The sequence below is a fragment of the Rhinolophus sinicus genome, chromosome 3, assembly GCF_057876585.1.
Source record: "Rhinolophus sinicus isolate RSI-liver-muscle chromosome 3, RSI-T2T, whole genome shotgun sequence".
Classification (NCBI taxonomy): Eukaryota; Metazoa; Chordata; class Mammalia; order Chiroptera; family Rhinolophidae; genus Rhinolophus; species Rhinolophus sinicus.
In genome coordinates this window covers 102527105-102545795 of record NC_142503.1, presented here as the reverse complement: position 1 = coordinate 102545795, position 18691 = coordinate 102527105, and the positions used below count along the sequence as shown (strand labels likewise).

The following is an 18691-nucleotide window of genomic DNA, read 5'->3' as shown; positions in this document are numbered from 1 at the left end:
GACAGCTCTCTATTCTCTGAACAGACCCTGTTCCGTCCCACTCCAGGCCTTTGCACACTCTCCCTCCCCTCTTTGGATCTCAGCTCAGTCATCACCTCCTCAAGGAAACCCTCCGAGACCTCCTAGCCCAGGCTAACTCCTCCTCCATGACACGCTTCCCACTGTGGGGCATGTGCTCCTCCAGTGTCGCAGCTGCAGCGTCACATGCTTTATGTGCTCTTATGGAATTCCTGGTTTCCTCTTCTTCAGTGCGCCCTCCACTGTGCCCCACGAGTGTCATGAACAACCACCAGGTATCTTTTGCTCACCATCCAATCCCTGCTTTTCAACACAGTCTCTGGAATGTAAGACGCTGCCAATAAGTAATGATTGAATGCATGAATAAATGGATGAATGAATGAACGAATCCGCCCCATTTCTAGCTTACTTTGTGACTTTGGGAAAGTTACTTCACCTCTCAATGCCTGAATACTTTACCTGGGAACCTGCTTCAAAGGGCTGCAGAGATGGTGGAGCCAGACAGGGAGAGATGCCACCAGGTAAATCATGACGCAGGGGCCGGGGGCGGGGTGAGGGATAGCCTTAGCAGTTCTCACAGCGGGGCCCGTGAGACCTATCAGAAGAAAGCCACAGGGCAGTGGAGAGAAGCCAGATGGAATCAGGAAAGCCCAGAGTCTGGCCACAGCCCCCGACTCCCTGTGTGACCTCAGGCCCATCCCTGCCCCATCTGAGTCTCCGTCTTCCCATGGCCAGGATGTATGCTTTGGCCTCCATGCTGCTCCAAGCTTGCTGTGTTTGTGCTCTGGCCTGGGAAACAGTCTCAGTTCTTTAGAAGCAATAAGAGCCTCAGCTGTACCACCCAAGATAGATTCTACATCCAGGTCTGCTGGGCCAGTGCCCAGGCCTAGGTTCTTCCCTGACTGGTCTGTGTGCCTGACTCAAGGCCCTGGGGCCTGAGCAGTGCCCAGCACCTGCCTCCCAGCCTGGCACAGAGAGACCTGCCAATCAGAGCACGGCAGGGACCAGGAAGGCAGTGGCCCTGACAGGTGGGGGTGCCCAGTGGGCAGTGTGTGGGGAAGGGGCCAGCCAGGAGATGGCCTGTGGGGTTCTGACCATTAGCCAAAAGCTGATGGCTGAGCTACCAGTTGGCAGCTGCTTCTCTGACTGCTTGCTGCCCAGAGCTAATGAGCAGGGATATAGCCAATGCTGAGAGCAAGAGGGCTGCTTCTTCTGTGTACATGGAGCAAGCTTGGCCCAGGCCCTGGTGGGAGGGGCAGGGTACAGAGCAAGGCCATTTAGTCATACTCAGAAGTCTTTGGTTTTCTTGGATAAGCATAAGAGCCCTGACCCTGGCCCCAGACTGAGACTGACCTCGATCACACCCTGAGTTCTGACCCTGATCACAGATTGAGCTCTGGCCACAGAACTGAGACTGACCTTGGTCACAGACTGAGCCCTGACCCTGGTGATTAATTGAAGAAGTTATTGGAAGTGGGACAATTGTCTAAGGCCCTGGTAAAAGACGAAGAAGGAAGGTTAAAGAAGGTTATAGTTATCCAGTGCCTACCATACACATGGCAAATGTGCTAAGTGTGTATGTGGTGTGTGTGTGTGTGTATCACATAATTTAATCATTGCTTGGTCCTGTGAGCTAGGTAAAGTACTATCCTCATTTTACAGACGAGGTTATTGAGGCTCAGAGCATTTTTGGGACTTGGCCAAAGTCCCAGAACTAGTAAGTTCCCAAGCCGGGATCCAGGATTCCCAAATCCGAGTTCTTTCCACCTCATCCCGCCTTAATCCTCGTGCGTCAGTTGCCCTCTCGGAAGCGGACTGTGGGCATCAGGACCCTAAGCCAGCTTTCCAGAGCAGATCTAGTGACCAGCCTGCAGAGCTCTCCCAGGTGTGGACTGCCCACACCTTCCCCTGTCTGGCTATGGCCTTGGCAAAGGGCTCCAGAGGGCAGGGATTTGGGTGGTGTGGGTGGAGGCCTGGCACGGCACACAGGTGACCCCAGAGTGGTGCCAGCAGCCAGAGGGATGGGCTCAGTGACCGTGACCGTGATCATGGGATAGTCCCAGGAATAAAGCAGCCGCACTCACGTGAAGCTTGGTTCTCCACACTCTGACACTCACCCAGCAGGCCCGGGAGGCAGGTGGCTTTGGCTCCACGTGATAGGCCAGGAGGCCAAGGCCCAGGACAGGGAAGGGACTGTTTTGAGGTCACATGGCTGTCCAGGGGGAGTGGAGCATGTGAAGACGACCATCCTCATCAGGCCAGAGGTCAAGGCTCCTTCCCTCCCAGCAAAATGCCTGTGGGAAAAAGCATGTGGGAGGGGAGACGGCTCTGGTAGGACCTGGGGACCCGGGGTCTTATCCCCACCACAAGTTCCCCAGCCCACACTGTGGCCTGACCTACCCACACCTGCTCTCGTGACGTCTCAAGTCTCAGAGCCTCAGAATTGCTGTTCGGTGAGAACATCCCTACATCTCACAGTTGTAAACACAGCTGGTGTCAGTGGTTAAGGATAGTTGGCCTGTGACCCCCCAGGCAGACTGAAGCCACAAGGATTCTTTCCAGATGTTCCCCTATCACCGTTGCCCAGGGCCCCTGAGGTCTTCTCATGCCTGAAGCACTTGTTCAGACCCAAAAAGCATGAGGTCTCCCCAGGGGCACTGCTCCTGGAGAAGCAGCCCCAGAAGGCAGTGCTTTCCCAGAGAAGCAAGTACGCCTGGGGAGACCTCAGGCAGAGAGGCAGGCCAGGGGGGGCCTTCTGCGCAGGCTGCTGCCTATTTCTGAGTGAGGGCAAAGCTGCCAGCAGGGCTCCTCCTGCCCCCCAGGACACCTGGGCAGCCAGGAGTTGTGGTGTCTGGCTTCCCTCTGCCCTTGCCTGGCCCGCACGGGCTTCAGGGTCAAGTGCTACACGGTCCAGCATCTGTGGAAGAGTGGGGGAGGCCACCAGGCAGGGAGCTGGGACCTGGGTCCCAGCTCAGCTCCTCCTGCTTGTGGTCTCCCCGTTTCTGTCACCTGTAGTCCCTACACACATAGTGAGCTTCTATCAGAAGGAATGGCACCAAGGATGGCAAAGTCCGTGCCTTCTGGGCTCAAGCCAGTTGCAGAAATGTGGCAGCCAGCCAGGTGTGTGACGCAGCAGAGGAGAAGGGACTGTGGCAAACTCGAGAGCACACAGGTCATTCTAAGGAGCAGCCCCGAGCCACCCCATACCCATTTCTGCCTTGGAGTAATGCAGTCTTAGGTTGTCAGCTCTCTCAAATTTTCAAGAGGGGCTGGAAATCCAAACAACGGTGTGAAACTGGCCAGCTTTTACAGGAAGACCAATCACCTCTGCTCAGTTAGGATCTCTGGACCTCTCTTCATCACCTACCCCCTGAGCCCCCAACCCACTCAGACTCAACCTCCCCCTCCGGTTTCGCTAACTGTCCTCTTCTCCCAGGGGCCAGTGCTGCATGTCCTCTATACGTGTCTGAGAGGTACCCCTTCTTTTCTTTTGGAGGGTACCTGGAGCCCCCTCCCAGCCCAAGAGCTGCTTCTAGGGCGGTGTACAGCAGGGTCCAGCAGTCTGGGCTGGGGCAGGCTTAGCAGAGCTGGAGCAGAGGGGTTACCTGTCTCCATGGGACTTTCCAAGGGTCTGTCACCCCTTCCTTCATTCACAAACACTTGCTGGGTCCCCCTGTGCCCAGACTGGGAGCTGGGAACAGATCCACCAGTGTCAAGGCTGGTCCCTGTTCTCAAGGAGCTCAGTCTAGTTGGGGTTGGTGGTAGTGGCGAGTAAACAGATAAATCTCCCTCACTCATCCTTTGCCCACAATCTCCCAAGGTGGATGGTAGTTAGCGGGTTCCTGTACTTGGGTAGCAGGACCCCTCAGGAAGCTGGTCTTTGGCAAAGGGGGCAGGAGTCTAAGATACCCCAGACTTCAGATCTTCAGCTAAACACCATGCAAGCAAGTCCAGGAACCAGAATCAGAGTGACTCGGGTGATTCTTGGGAGGTTAGGAAGTTCACCCATACGTCTGCCCACATTTCTCCTGCTCTGAGGCTGCACCCATGAGAAAGGGGATCCTCAGAAGAGTGGATGATCAGAGCGACCCATTGAGAACGATCCCAAGTCATGGCGAGATCTTCCAGGGCTGTCGCACCCAGGCCAGTACCTTGCCAAGGAGACTGTCATTCCATCCCCTGGAGCTGCTGTGCTGGCTGACAGCTGGCTCCCCCTCTCCTAAGAAGACGGCCCCCAGGGCCGCTCACCCAGCTGGCCACGGGGCAGACGACTGCTGGACTCCCCAAAGGCTCGCTGGCAGATGGTGCAGGCAGGGGTCCTTCTTCGCTTTGCCTGTCTCCTGCCTCAACAGAGAAAAACAATTTCTCTGAGCGAGGAAATCCCCGCCAGGAGAGAAGAGGGCGTGACAGTGCCCCTCAGACCAGGGCTGGAGCCTGAGTTTGCACTGTTTACAGCTCTGTGGGCTGTGGTTTCCCCCTGGGTCAGAAGGAAAGAATACCCCTGCCGTTCCCCGGGAGCTGCCATGGGGAGTGTGCGTTGCCCATGAGGGTTTGCCTGATATCAGCGGGGCTATTTCGGATAAAGTGTGTGGGGGCAGGTGGGAAGCAGCAATCTTGTTTTATAGAAAGACATTTCCCTTTGGCAGAGTGCTCAGCTCAGAGGTCTTTGGGATGTGCCATTTCTGACTTCCAGAGCAGTCCCCACTCCCTGCAGGAAAGTGCAGGGAGAGACACGCCCCTGTAGGTGGGGAGTTGGCTGGTCTCCAGTTTATAGCCCCCCTTGCTCCAGTCAGTCATTCTTTAAATCGAGGTCCACCTGTCATGGTGTAGCTCCATTGGCAATTAGCAATGGTTCATTAGAGTCCAATTAATAAATGAAACCCAGGATGAGAGCCCATCGCTTTGCTGAGAATAACAGCTCTGTTCATGCCTTAAGTGGGAACCTCCGAAAAGCACAAAACCCATAAGGACCAGTTGCACTGGGGGCGGGGGGAGGGGCAGGCATGGAGTGGGGGTGTCATTGATGTGCTGTTGTCTGGTAAAGTGGGAGAGGGAGAGAAGGGGGCTTCAGAGGTACTATCTGCCTCCTCCTCTGAGTGGCTCCTGTTGGCCAGGGCCAGACGTTGTGAGGCCCAGTGGTTTTCCCTCCTGACTGTCTGGCCTCGGAGGACACCGCACATGGGCGTGGACAGAAGGGGGCTGGAGAGAGAGCAAGGTCGGAGAGGACCACAAGCCTTGCTCTCTCCCTCTCTGACCCCCAATCCCATGTTCCCAACCACAGACCTGGATCAGCCAGACAACCTCTCTCCCCAGACCTGCCCACGAGCCAGCTCACGGCCTCTCCCAGCCTCAGGCTCTACAGTGTTTCGCCGAAAATAAGGCCTAGCTGGACAATCAGCGGCGTCTTTCGGAGCAAAAATTAATATAAGACCCAGTCTTATATTATATTAGTAATTAGTCTAATATTATATTAGTAAAATAATACTGGGTGTTATATTAATTTTTGTTCCAAAAGACTCATTGATTGGCTAGGTCTTATTTTCAGGGAAACATGGTATCTTCTACTTGGGAATGTCCATCTATTCAAGCCCTGCCTCCTCCAGGAAACCTTCCCTTCCAGGTCCAGTGGAGGGAGGGTCAGAAACACAAGAACCAGGCTTTGCTCGTCCTATTCAGGTGACCACCCCTGCCGAGGCCGACTCTCCCATTCTGTCCCTGCTGCATGATGTTGGGCTCCTGGGCCGAGGAGCAGTCACTGGTTTTTTCTGTGCCTTCCAGGGATGGAGGTAGGCCTGCGGTCTGGGGTCTGGTTGCCTCTTGGCCTTCAGGAGGCTGGGGGAGGCTGGCCGTCCTGACGCGGAGGTGGGCACGGAGGGTGCAGGTAGAGGGGACTAGCCCTGCCTTCTCAGGACAGAAATGAGGCCCATCACGGCACACCTGGCATCTAGCCTGGAGCAAACTTAATCTGAATCTGTTTCCCCATCTCCCAAGTTTCCCAGGTTAGCGAGAAATAGGGCTATGGCGGATGAGGTCAAAGGGTCTCAAGACCTCTCATTTTACCACCCACCCATCTAAAAGTTCTGCCCAGACTCCCTTTCTCAGTCTGCCCATCCACCTCCATCCCAGGAGCTTCAGGACTCGGGGGACTGCCCAGCCAGGACCCCGCAGCCAGAACAGAGCTGAACTGGGGCTCTCCCATGTTCCTTGGTCCCCCGGGAGCTGCCCTGGGATTGGCACTCAGGACAAGCCCGATGGCCTGCATGCTGAGCTTCCAAAGCCCTCTCCAGGACGGGGCCAGAGCTTGATAACTGTTCATGTTCTGAGGCTTTGAGGAGGTGGGAGCCCAAGCGGACAGGCTGGGCAGCTGCGGGAGCTGAGCTTAGAGACCTCAGAGGTAGCTTGTAGGCTGGCAGCTGGGGGTGAGGGATGGAGATCGGGTACAGTGGGGCACACAGAGCTTTCTGGTGCAGCCTCTGTGTGTGTGTGTGTGCGTGTGTGTGTGTGTGTGTGCACGCGTGGGCGCCCCAGCATGCCTGCGCGCGCGCACACACACACACACACACACACACACACATGCACTCACATGTGCTGGTGTTGAAGGAGGGGCATCAAAGAGAGGGGCTGTTCAGGGGAGACTTCCAGAGGCAGGGACAGTGGCACACAGGTTCTGCCCCTGAGGTGTGTGCCCTGGAGGGCGTTCAGAGGTCAGTGCAAGGTTGGGGTGCTCTGGAGCTTGGGCACACTCCATCCATGTCCTGAACTCTCCCCCCACTCACTTCCGCCCACAGCGCAGCCCCTGGGAACTAGACCATGCACTTGCCTTAGTTAGGGCCTCACAGAAGGAAAGCAGAGTCCTTCTCCTTCCCTCCCTCTCACAGCTGTGATGGGCCTGGCCCCCACAGGGCCACTGGCTGGCATTTCTCAGGCACATGCATACTTCTCCAGCGCCCTGGGGTTGGGCCAGGCTGGAGGTGGGCACATTTCCCGGGAGCCTGTGACCCACGACTACTGCATTGTACCTCTGAACCCAACTCCAGTTCTATCTTGAAGTGTCTGCCCTCCCCAACATGGCTGAATTAAGTCTGAGGCCCAGGACAGCAATTGCACCCTGGGGTCCGGGGACAGGAGGGAGGGTCTCAGTCTCGCAGATGGCTGTGTGCAAACGGGTCCTGGAGAGCCCCCTGGGCTCTGACACTGCACTGGGAGACCTCGCTCCCTCAGGGGCCTGAGGGTCTTAGAACCCAGCCCCCCATGTGCCCAGCTGAGTGGGGGCTGGGAGCAGGGAGTGAGCCGGTCCCTTTTTCTAATTCTCTATGGAATCAGAGGCCCCTGTAGCCCTGCAGTTTCTAGAATAGCATCAAGGCCCAGAGGAGTCAGCTGTGCCAGGAAAAGCCATTACCCTGACAGCCTCCCTCCACCTGCTAAAAGCTCCCGCCTTCCCCTGGGGCCTCATGCCCACTCCCCTAGCCCTGACATTTCTCCCCTGTGTTTGAGGGAAAAGAGAGATGCTTGCTTAACTCTTCCCATGCCTGAGCTAAGTCAGCACTGGTAGTAGGCGCCCTTGGCCTTGCCCAGGGTCCTTCCTGTCTCTCTCCACCTAGAATTCCTCCTGCCAGACATCCAGCAGTTTGTGGAGAGAAGGGGAGGGGGCAAGAGGCCAAAGATACCAGGAGGGTGGAAGACAGGCTAAGTGTGGGTGACGGGGGGGCAAGCTGATTCTGTCACTGCACTGCTTGTGACGCAAGGCCCGCACTCAGCCTTGGTTCTGTCTTCTTGGCTCATTGGGAGGCCCCTGGGGGTGCCAAATACTACGAGTGGTGCAGGAGCAGCTTTGATGTTTGGGGCGTAGAGGACTGACTTCCTCTTACCTCCCTGGAACCTCCCCCTGGAGTGGAGGTGAACACCTGTGGGAATGCACAGAGCAGGCGAAATCAGGGGTGACTGGCTGCTGAGAGCTGAGGCTCTGACTTGGGGGCAGCTGTTGGCAGGGAGAACCAGGGCACAGAGCCACAGGAGGCGGGGTGTGGATTGCACCCTTCAGCCAGCAGAGGTCATAGAACCAAAGGAAGGACCTGTGCGGTGAGGCGGCTGAGTTGTGCCCACCGGCTTTGATGCCTTCTCTCCAGCCGGGCAGCTCCCTGTGCAGGGTGGGGCAGCAATGCATCTGGGTGGGCCCTGAGTCTGAGGGGGCTCCAGCTCTTGGGGAGACCACCCTCTCATCTCAGCCCTCCCTCGGTGTTTCGCTTTCTCCCCTTCATGGCCCTCCGGTCCCTGTGAGAAACACCCAGATTGTTTTATATCACAAATGAAGGAATAGCATGACCCGGCCCTTCTGCGTGCAGGAGTGTCACCGCGTGTCACCCTCGGAGGGAGGAGCGGCACCCCTTAGAGAGGAGGGAGGCGACCCAGCTGGGGCGTACCTGGGCTCCAAACCCAGTTCTGGGTGCAACCGAAGCCTGTGCCCTTTCTAGGACTTCACAGCAGCCAGTGACCCCCACTTGTATATCAGAGTTGGGGTCACAGCAGACCAGGGGCTATTATTAATAATAACACTGTCGTGGTGTTGAACAATGTGGCAGGTACTTTACACATAGTCGTTCTCTTCATACCCTCAACAGCCCTGTGTCATCCCCATTTCACAGATGAAGGAAGTCAGGCACAGCAGGGTGCATGCTTGGCCCAGAGTCACACAGCCAGCAAGGTACAGAGCTGGGATTTGGAACCCGGATGGTCTGAATCAGGGACCCTGTTGTCCTTACCGTGCCACGCTGCCTCTCCGTCAAAGCGGAATAAGTAACCCTCAGCTGACCCCTGGAGCTTAGAGACAGACTCCCACAAGAATGGTTATCCACAGGAGTGGGGCTGTGACCAGTGGGGACCGAAGAGCCAGGTCACTGTGTCACTCAAGTCCAGAGGACCAAGGGAGCAGTACGGGCCAGGGGCCCAGAGGGCTTCCTGCAGGAGAGGAACAAGCCGGCTGGGGAAGACCGCAGGCTGGTGTTGCTAACACAGGGCGCAGATGGGCTCTCAGCTTCTGGCTGGACTCACCTCCCCCACACTCCCTGTGGGGGCCTGTGAGGTGGGGCCAGGGCTGCTTTGACCCTGAGGTAGTTTGTGCACAAGTGCGAGTGCGTGTGAGGCTCTCCAGCGTTCCCTTCCCTGTGGTGGCTGCACTTAGTGGAGCAGCACCATCTGTAGCCCCAACATAAAAACCGCGTCAACAGGAGAAGTGCTCTCACTGAGCTGCTTGGTGCTTCAGGATCTCAGGGACACTTACCCCGGGACCTGTGTGATGCCCTGGGGCGCAGAGCGCCCCGGCTTCCGTCTTACCTTGGGCATCTTGGCACTGCACCACCTGGGAGTGTTTGACGGCCTCAGAGCCCTCACCCTGGCCTGCCCCGTGCCGAGCTCCGGCTGCCCAGCCCAGGGCCCTGCACACAGTGGGTGCTCCAGAAGGCAGGAGCATGAGTGTCTTCCACTGAAAGGGTTCAGAGCTGTGGGAGCCCAGCTGAGCCTGGGGAATCTGGCCCAGAAGGCGAGGGAAGCGAAGGGCAAAGGGAAGGCCAGGCAAGCAGCACCACACAGCTGCCCTGCCCACCAAACAGGCCTAGAGAAAAAGGTCAAGAGACGCAAGTCTACGTATGTAGGCGCCTGCTGGGAGCCCTGTGCTAGCAGGGGCAGCAATCAGCCCCACAAGGCATCTCCCCCACTCCCACCCCCACCCTGCACTCTGGTGCCCGAGTGCTGTGAGGGCCTCAGCAGTGGCCAGCAAGACGGTGTGTTCACCTGAGCAGGCAGGGCAGCCTCAGAGACAGACCTGGTGTCCCCTGATCTGGGGTGACATGGGTGTCTGCCTGGGAGGGAGCTTTCATTCTCTGTCCACTCCGCTCAGATCCATAGATGGTGGAGTCCAGGAGGGGTGAGCAGCAGGAAGGACACCCTCCCTCTGAGTCAGCCTGCCCCTCCCTTCCCCAGGAAAACCACCTCTGAAGAAGCGAAGGAGCAGAACTCCAAGGCAGTCACGTCTGTGAGCACGGAGCCCACCAAAGCCCCCATCTGGGGGGACACGGTCAAAGTGGAGATCCAAGCTGAGGATGTGGGGCAAGAAGGTGAGGCGGGGGCTGGGTGGGCCTGTGTGTGTGGGAGGGGCTGTAAGGCAGGAGCAGGGTCCCTCGCAGCTCAGCTGGGTGCCACCCGAACACCTCCTTGGGCTCAGTTAAAAGCACTTTAAAGAAAAAAAATCATAATGCTGTCATGCCTCATTTCACCAGCCTGCGCGAAAAATGAGTTGTTCTACATAAATGAATTTTCCAGATGATGAAAGCTTATCTGCTTTATGACCGTTGTTATTATTTTCATGGTGGTTATTACCACATCTCTCACCGAAACGGCACATGATAGCTTCCTGACAAGCCCCCACGAGTCGCTCGGAGGAGTCACCCTGCCCATTGCTTAGGTGAGAATGTTGAGGTTCAGGAAACTTAACTAACTATCTCAAGGTCAAGTCATCATTAAGTGGAGGACAGAGGACTCAGCATTACATGCGCTCACTGCAGGGCCAGCATCCTAGCTGCTTTCCTAGCATGGCTTCTTGTTCTGCCTCATCCTCCCTGGGCACTGCCCACTGTCACACAGTAGCATCCCTGTGCTTCCAGGGGTTGGGGTCCACTCTCATAGAAGCTGTCTCATGGGTCTCACTCCTGCACCCCTGGCGGTCCTCCAGCCCACATGTCTTGGCAAATTCTAACTGCAGGCGAGTTAAGGCATCAGTGCACACGCACACGTGTGCGCACTTGTGTTTTCCACAGTGAGGCTTCCGAGGCGGGAGTGGAGGCGGACACGTGGGAGGACTGGCTGGCTGAGGGCAGGGCTGCCGAGGGCACTGGCAGGGGCACTGGCAGCGCAGCCCCGCAGGGGCCATGACGTCTGATCTTCTCTGGTCAGAAGAACCTCAGGCTCCCATCTCGCAGGTGGTCCCTCCCTCAGAGGACGGGACTTACTTCTCCCTTTGAAACCTCACCAGGGACTTAGAATCCCTTGTCCACCTCACAAAGAGCGGAAAGCCAGTGGCTGAACACAGTGGAAGGGGAGAGAGGAAAAGGGGGAGGAGGGACGTCAATAAAAGGAAAAGAGGCTAGTTCTGGGTCAAGCCAGAGGATATTTTTTCTGCCATAAAGGGATGGGTGGGGCTGTTGGGAGGATATGAGAGAATGTGAAAGAGGAGGAAAAGTTGATCTAGGATTTCATGCAAAGGCACATGTGTGCCTGTCTTTGTGAATGTCTGCATGATGCTGGTTTGTGTGTGTGAGTATGTGCTAGGTACTGCCTGTAGGCAGGCATGTCTGTGTCGTGTGTGTGTGTGTGTGTGTGTGTGTGCATGCATGTATGTGGCTGGTGGGAAGTGCAGGGTTGTGGTGAGTGAACCTGGGCTGGAATCCTGCCCTGGGCTCTACAGGGGAGGAGCCAGTGGCCTTGAGCCCATCTGTGTAGCAGAGCAGGGAGCGGGACTTACTGTAGGAGGGAGCCTCTCGGGCAGGCAGGGAATATTGGCAAGAGCTGCTTTGCAGATCGAAGTAGCTGGATGCTTGTTGGAACCTGGTTGAAACCGGTTGCTGTGGTGACATCTGCAGTGGGGGGTGGGGGAGACGGGGACCAGGCCAAGAGGTGGGGGAAGGGCAGGAGGTAGCTCAAGGATGTGTTAATGAAAAGCAAGGGGGAGTTGCAGACCCTGTGGTTGGGCCAAAATAGGCAGGCGGCACAAAGGGCTTGTTGGCCACACAAAGGAACCAGTGGGAGGCTGAGGGGCACAGCGCCCAGAGAAGGAGCTGATGAAGCGTGTCTGTAGCATGGAGACAGGAACATGGAGGGATGGCTGTCCATTCCCCCCAATTACAGCTCATCTGCTGGCTGCCCACACAGAGCTCCAGATATTGGGGGTAGTGGAGAGGAAGGCAGGACATTCACTCTTATTTGGCCTCAGCAAATTCCAACTGGATTTGGGGAGTCAGTGGCCTCCATAGCTACTGTTGTAGCTTCAGCTGGGAGCATGGAATCCCCCGGCTGAGGCTCTTCAGTCTGCTCAGGGCTGGGTGAGTATTTGGAGCTCTACAGATGGATAATGAGGAGAAAAATAGTGACAGCTACGAAAAGCATTTGCTTAGAATGTTATAGCTTGAAAACACATTCCCCTCCTTACCACAAGATTAAGAGAGGGACAGGGTTTTTTCTTTTCTAAAGTTTTAACATTTTGCAGAGCAGGAACAGGAAGCTCAGAGAGGTTAAGTGACTGGCTAAATGTCACAGAGCAACTTGGTGTGGTGGTACTAGAATCCAGGTCTCCTGACTTCAACTCCTTTGCCTTACTCTACTTTCTTCAAGGCAGCCTCAAATCCTTTTGGTGTCCATTTTTCCTTTGAGCACGGATCCCATATGGCCAGCTTTGAGGGACTTTAGCAAGTGCCTTACCCTCTATGTGTCCAGAGTAGCTGTGAGGAGGAGGAGGAAGAAAGCAAGAGTAGTCAGCAAAACCTTCAGCTTCCTCCTCCATCCCCTCATCCAAATGACCCAGCAGCGCTGGGCTCCCAGCCTGCTCAGCCCACAGAGCCAGCAGCTGTCCCTGGTGCTGAAATGCCATTGTCGCAGGAAGGCAGGCAGAGAGCAAGAGGCTACCCAAGAGTCTCCCTCAGGTATATCTGTCTACCTCAATCCTTTCTTTCCCATTCGCTTCTAGATCTCTCTTTTATCTCCTTGTACCTCATTCCTCCACCCTTCTCCTCCTTTCCTCCTTCCCCGTGTCCTCTTCCTTATCAAATCATAGAGATGGCTCAAGAGTCACCAGTCCAACCTCTGTGTGTGTGATGTTGATCAAGTTATATAACCTCTACGAGCCCCAGTGTCCACATTTTAAAAACAGAGTGGTGATTCCTACTTAAGGTGGGGATTTGTTAGAATCATGGCTCAGGAACACGCATCCCCGTGCCTGGCACCTAGTAGGTGCTCACTAAGTAGTACTGCCATGATTATTTCCAGGTCATTGGTGTTCTCCTCAGAATTTATCCCAAAGTTCATGCATTTGATGATAAAATGTCTCTGTGGAGAGAGTTTTCTAAGTGGTGCATTATTTTCAGTGTTTGCATTTACTTGGAGTAGACTTTTATTGGTATTTGCATTGAAAGATTTCTTTTTTTTAAAATTGGGAAATGTTGGGGAACAGTGTGTTTTTCCAGGGCCCATCAGCTCCAAGTTAAGTCATTGTCCTTCAATCTAGTTGTGGAGGGCGCAGCTCAGCTCCAATTCCAGTCGCCATTTTCAATCTTTAGTTGCAGGGGGCGCAGCCCACCATCCCACGCAGGAGTCAAACTGGCAACCTTGTTGTTAAAAGTTTGCACTCTAACCAACTGAGCCATCTGCCACCCTGTGTTGAAAGATTTGTTGAGCAGATCTCTTTTCCTTACTGAGAAACATGAGTTTCCTTACTGAGTTTCCCTATCTGCAACATGTGAGAGATGATTCCTGCCTGAGGAGCTGTGAGAGCATTTGTAACCAAAGGAAGGAGCTTTATTCCTGGGAAGGGAAACTATTCCTGCTTGCTTGTGTGTCTCTGTGCATGCACATGTGTGTCTGTTGCCATGGAGGGTGTGGCCCAGTTCTGCGTGTCTATCCCTGGGAAGGGAGTTTCTAGACCACGGGAGACAATGCATCTTTGGGTCCTAGCAGCACCTGGCACACAGCCTGTCCTGTGCCAGGGCTCAGACAGGGCTTGTGAAATGTGCCTGTGTGTGTGGTACCTGTGTGCACGCCTATGGATTCCTCCCTGTGGCCCCTGCTCCCCCACTCTCAGCAATGTCTCACTTCGGTTGGAGGGGTGGTGGTCAGCTGAGCCCAGTCCTGACCCTGTGCTCACTTTTTCTCTCCCCAGATGTGATCCTCAAAGTGATGGACCACAAAAAGAAAGAGGAGTTGTTGTCATACCAAATCCCCACCAAGTTCCTGCGTGTCTTCCACCCCTATCACTTTGAGCTGGTGATGGTGAGTCAGAGCCCTGGGCTCTGGGCCCACACAGGCCTGGCAGAGGCAGCAGGAGGGCCCCCAGCTATTCCCTAGGCATCCATGCCCATCCTGCACTATGACAAGTCTAGGACCATGGGTCTCAGGAAACACAGCTCTTGGCAGCTAGACAGGAATGATTTCCATAAGAATTTGGAATTCTCCAAATTCATCTCTATCAAACAGCCCAACTGGCATAGAACATCTACCACATTAAATGAATACACCAACTAAAGATGTATTCTGATTTTATGTACAAGTATGTTGGAAGGGTGGGAATTTATCTAAAAATCAAGCCAATACAGTATTCATGGAATACCTGCTATGTTCCAGGTTAGATTAGACACTAGACATACCATCTCTAATCCTCAAGGTGAGTTATACTTTGCATACAGAGGACTGGGGCTCAGGAGAGTGCAATCCTCTCCTCCTGGGTCACAGAGCAAGTGAGGAGCAGAGTCGAGGGTGAACCCAGGCCACACCATCTCCCAAGCTTGGCACAGTTCTCTCTGTGCTGCCTCCACATGCTACCTTGGCAGGACGAAGCCCCAGGACAGGTGGGGTATTTGGGAGAGAAAGTGTTCCCTGGAATGCACCCATCTAGTGGGCTCAGGGCCCTCAATCTGTGGTCTGAATCTCCCAAGCCAGCTCCCCTGCCCGCCCCCTCTGCCCAGCGCTGATTGGTGGAGAGGAGAATTCACTCTCTGACTGCTCAAGTACTTGTTAAGCACCTACTGTGTGCTAGGCACTAGGCCAGAGATGAGCAGAAGCATCATTTCCTTCCTTCCAGTGTGCACTCAGGCCTCTGCAGTACCTTAAAGAACAATGTGAAGCTGGATTGTCTGGGTTTCTATCCCAGGTCTGCTGCTTGCTGGCTACATACCCATAGGCAGCAGCTTAAGCCCCAGGCCTCCATTTCTCCTCAGCAAAACTAAGACAATATACCTCTTAGTATGACCCTTTGGAGGATTAAGTTCAATGACAGGCATAAAGCATGTAGTAGGTGCTCAGTGCAGCCTAGTTCCCTCATTCCTCCTTTGCCCAGGCCCCAGTGCTGACCTCTTTTCCAAGCGACTCCTCAACTGTGGCCTCAGGGGTCTGCACCTTTCCAAGGACCGGGCACCAGGGGAAGGCAGGGAAGCGAAGCCCAGAGATTAGTGACCCACCTGGGGACTCAGCACTTCCGCTGCAGTTGTGGGGGCATCGCCCAGGCCTCCTGCCTCTCTGTCCAGGCCTTGTTATCGCATCTTCACACAGAGAGCAGGCAGGCAGTGGTCCTTGTGAGGGTGATGATATTCAAATAGAAAAGGGAAGATTTATTATATTGATCTCCTTGGAAGGGCTCACAGGGACCATGAGCTTTAATTATCAGCTCGGCACCTCGGTGCAATGCCAGTGGTCGTCTGATGAGAGCTGGATTGATGGCCAGGGTCTGCCCCTTAGTCATCCCCTTTTTTGTGTGTCCTCTTCCCCCACCCTGTCTCCAGCCCACCCAGTCTGGGAACACCAATGAAGCCACTGCCAAGACCCAACTGTACGCCACAGTCATCCGGAAGGGCAGCTTCATTCCCCGCTATATTGGCTGCAACCACACGGCTCTGGAGGTGCCGGATGGGGACCCTGGTGAGGGTGGGGGGAAGGTGCCAAGCTTTCCCAGGCCTCAGGATCTGCCCTTTTGGGGCAGGGGTGTGTGGGGCAGAAACCAAGAAGGGAGAAAGCAATGGGGCTTTTCAAACTAGCTGAAGTGGTTTGTGAGGAACAGCCCTGGGACAGCAGGGATGATGGGAGGGCGATGATGGTAAGTGGTGCCTACATTTTCTAGCAATTTTCAGGCATGGAGCCCTGCCCTAACCTCATCTTCCCTTGCTCTGCTCCTCACACCATGCCAGCAGTGCTGCCAGGACAGGAGGCTCCCAAAGCCCTATGTCTGTCACGGGGGGAGGAAAAGCACCCCCCCCCCCCGACCTTGGCCCACATTCCCTGGCTGCTTCTCTCCTATTCTGTCCTTCCTGGAGTAGTGACCCCTGACCTAGGGCCTACATCCCAAAGTGAAAATTTTAGAGCCGCCCCACCCTTCCTTAGTGCTGTTTCTGGAGAGATTTAGCTGGTCTTCTAATTAGTTCTAATTCATTCATTCATTCGTTCATCCATCAATTCATTCACTCTTTCTACACCTATTTGCGGAACCTCTTCCATTAGCCAGACCAGGGCCGCCCGGCTTCCACACACACCCTAACATTACCTTCTGCCCCGAGGGCTTTCACAGTCTCAGGAGGACAGTGGTGCTTCAGGAAGACGTAGTCCAGGGACCTAGCCCCTCGCCCTTCCTTCCCCCAGCCTTCAAACTGCCTAGGAATGACTAATCCAGCATGGCCTGCAGAGGATCAGGGTGGGGTCGGGGGGGCCAAGCTTCAGGCTTCCCATGCCCCAGCATGGCTGATCGCATTCACCCCATAGAACCATGAGCTGGAAGGGCAAGAAGTGTTTTTCAGTCCCATTTTCCAGCTGGGGACACCAAGACCCGTGGGGGGTCTGGTATGGGAGCCCTGAGCCCCTGACCCACGCATCTGCTTCTCCACAGCCACCCCATGGAAGCCAGCATGTGTCAGACCTGTAGGTGCCCTCTGCCCCCACCCCACCCCTTCTGAGGATGGCCAGGAGCAGTGCCCACTCCTGGAACACCGTGGCCCGCAGGGGCCCACTGCAGACCTGCCCCATACACAGCCTGTAGCGTGTGGGCCCCTCGGCCGCCCAGCACCCTGCCCACTGCCCTGTCTGCCTGCTCCTGATGGCGTGGCCTGAGGCGTGGCCTGAGGCGTGGCTCCTCAGAGTGGCCAGCCGGCTTTCTGCCATCAGCACCTGTGACTGGGATCCCCACCCCCTCACCCCCAGCCCCTCCCTGAGGCCACTCCAGTCTCCTCCCCTTCTCTGTGCTTCTGTCTTTCCCACCCTCAAAAATAGTCAGCCCCTCCCTCCCCTCTCCTCCTCGCCTTTTCTCCTCTACTAGGGGCACTCACTTATCCCAGACACACATGGGGCTCCTGCCACATGCCTTTGCTAAAACCTAGGAATACAGCAGGGAATGGTCCCTGCCCCTGTGCAGCCTGGGTTCTAGTCAAAAGGACAGAAAATAAACAAGACAGAAATTAGAATAAACACAAGCTGCGATGAGTGCTATGGAAGAGGCTATGCACTAGGGCTAAGAGAATGAGGTGGGCTACTTTAGTAGAGTGGTCACAGAAGAGTGGTGACATTTAAGCTCTAAAGGAAGAGAAAGAGCCAGCCACTGAGTTGGTGGGGCTGGGGTGGGGGCGGGGAGCCTAGGCAGACGGAGCTGCACGTGCAAAGGCCCTGAGGCAGCAACAAGTGGGGCACGTTGAAGGGTGACACAAAAGAGGCTGGGGCAAAAGGAGGAGGGCTGGGGGCTGGCAGGAGATGTGGGCGACGGAACAGAAAGGCAACACATGCAGGCCTTGGCTATCGGGGTAGGAAACATGGAGTTCTTTCTAAGGGCAGTGGGGGTGGGCAGCGGTCATTGCAGGGTCTCAAGCAAGGGAATGACATGGTCCAATTCATTCTTAAGAAGGCAGTTTTTGCTGGTATGTATCAAATTGCCTGGGAAAGGGGATAGGTTGGGGGTAGGAGTAGAAGCAGAGGCCAGTGAGGGGTCAGAGAAATAAAAGAACCACAGGAATCTCAGCTGGGGGGAGCTGGGTAAGTATTCAGGGGAGAATGGGAGCCATTGGGGCACAAGGGGTGAGGATCCGGAGCCAAGTCAGGAGCTGCTTGGCCTGGCAGTGGGGGGACGTGGGGCAGAATCTGTGTCTTCTCCCCTTGCCTGCCCAGTGCCTTGCACAGAGCCTGAAAGAGGGCAGCCTTGAGCAGAGAAAGACCCTTGTGAGGCAGGAGCAGGTGTAGACGTGTGGAGGCAGGAATGAGTCCACTGTTGGAACAAAAGAAAGATGGCAGGGAGGCTGGCCAGCCATGTCCCTGAGCGGGCCCAAAGCCACTCGGGACTCACTTGCCTTCTCTCTCCCCCAGGTCTTTCTCCGGGGAGTCAACGATTCCCTGGTCAACAGCCCCAGCCCCATGGTGGTCATTGCCAGAGTGGTTCCCAACTACAAGGAGTTTAGGTGAGCGTGGCCCAGGTGGTGTGGGAAAGGTGGGAGGGGAGGGCAGAGGACGGAGGGGGTGAGGCTAGACACCTGCCCTCCCCACAAGGCCCTTCAGCCTCCCCAGTGGGACTGAGGTCCCCACAAGCTGCCCACAACCCCTGGAAAGGGGCAGCTCAGACCCTTCCTGAGAGCAGGCTTGGGGGGCCAGTGTGTGGAGGAGGAGAGGGGACCCTCAGCCCTCCTAACCGACCTCCCCATCTCACACCCACCACACCCACAGTCCCCCTCCCACTTGAGTTCACCAGCCGTTGGTTGTCCCCAAAGGAGGCAGCCTAAGGGCCATCTCAGAACTTTATGACCTTGAACCTTGCCTTGGGGGTCCCTTCCCTTGCCCTCCTAGAGGTCTCCCTGGCCCCAGCACCCCCAGACCTCTTTTTAGGTTTGGTGGATTCACAGTCCTCAGCAGGGGATTCAGGCTAGTTCAGACCCTGGAGGCTGCAGTGTGGGGAGTT

The 18691-nt window shown here is 55.7% G+C and overlaps 1 protein-coding gene across 1 annotated transcript in view; it reads left to right on the top strand.

Moving 5' to 3' along the window:
• Window positions 1-18691, top strand: part of CCDC33 (coiled-coil domain containing 33) — a 103966-nt gene that overhangs the window by 26185 nt on the left and 59090 nt on the right. The window contains 3 exon segments of the mRNA XM_088796832.1: window positions 9994-10127; window positions 13937-14046; window positions 18106-18215. Of these exon segments, the coding sequence (XP_088652958.1) occupies window positions 9994-10127; window positions 13937-14046; window positions 18106-18215 (354 nt within the window).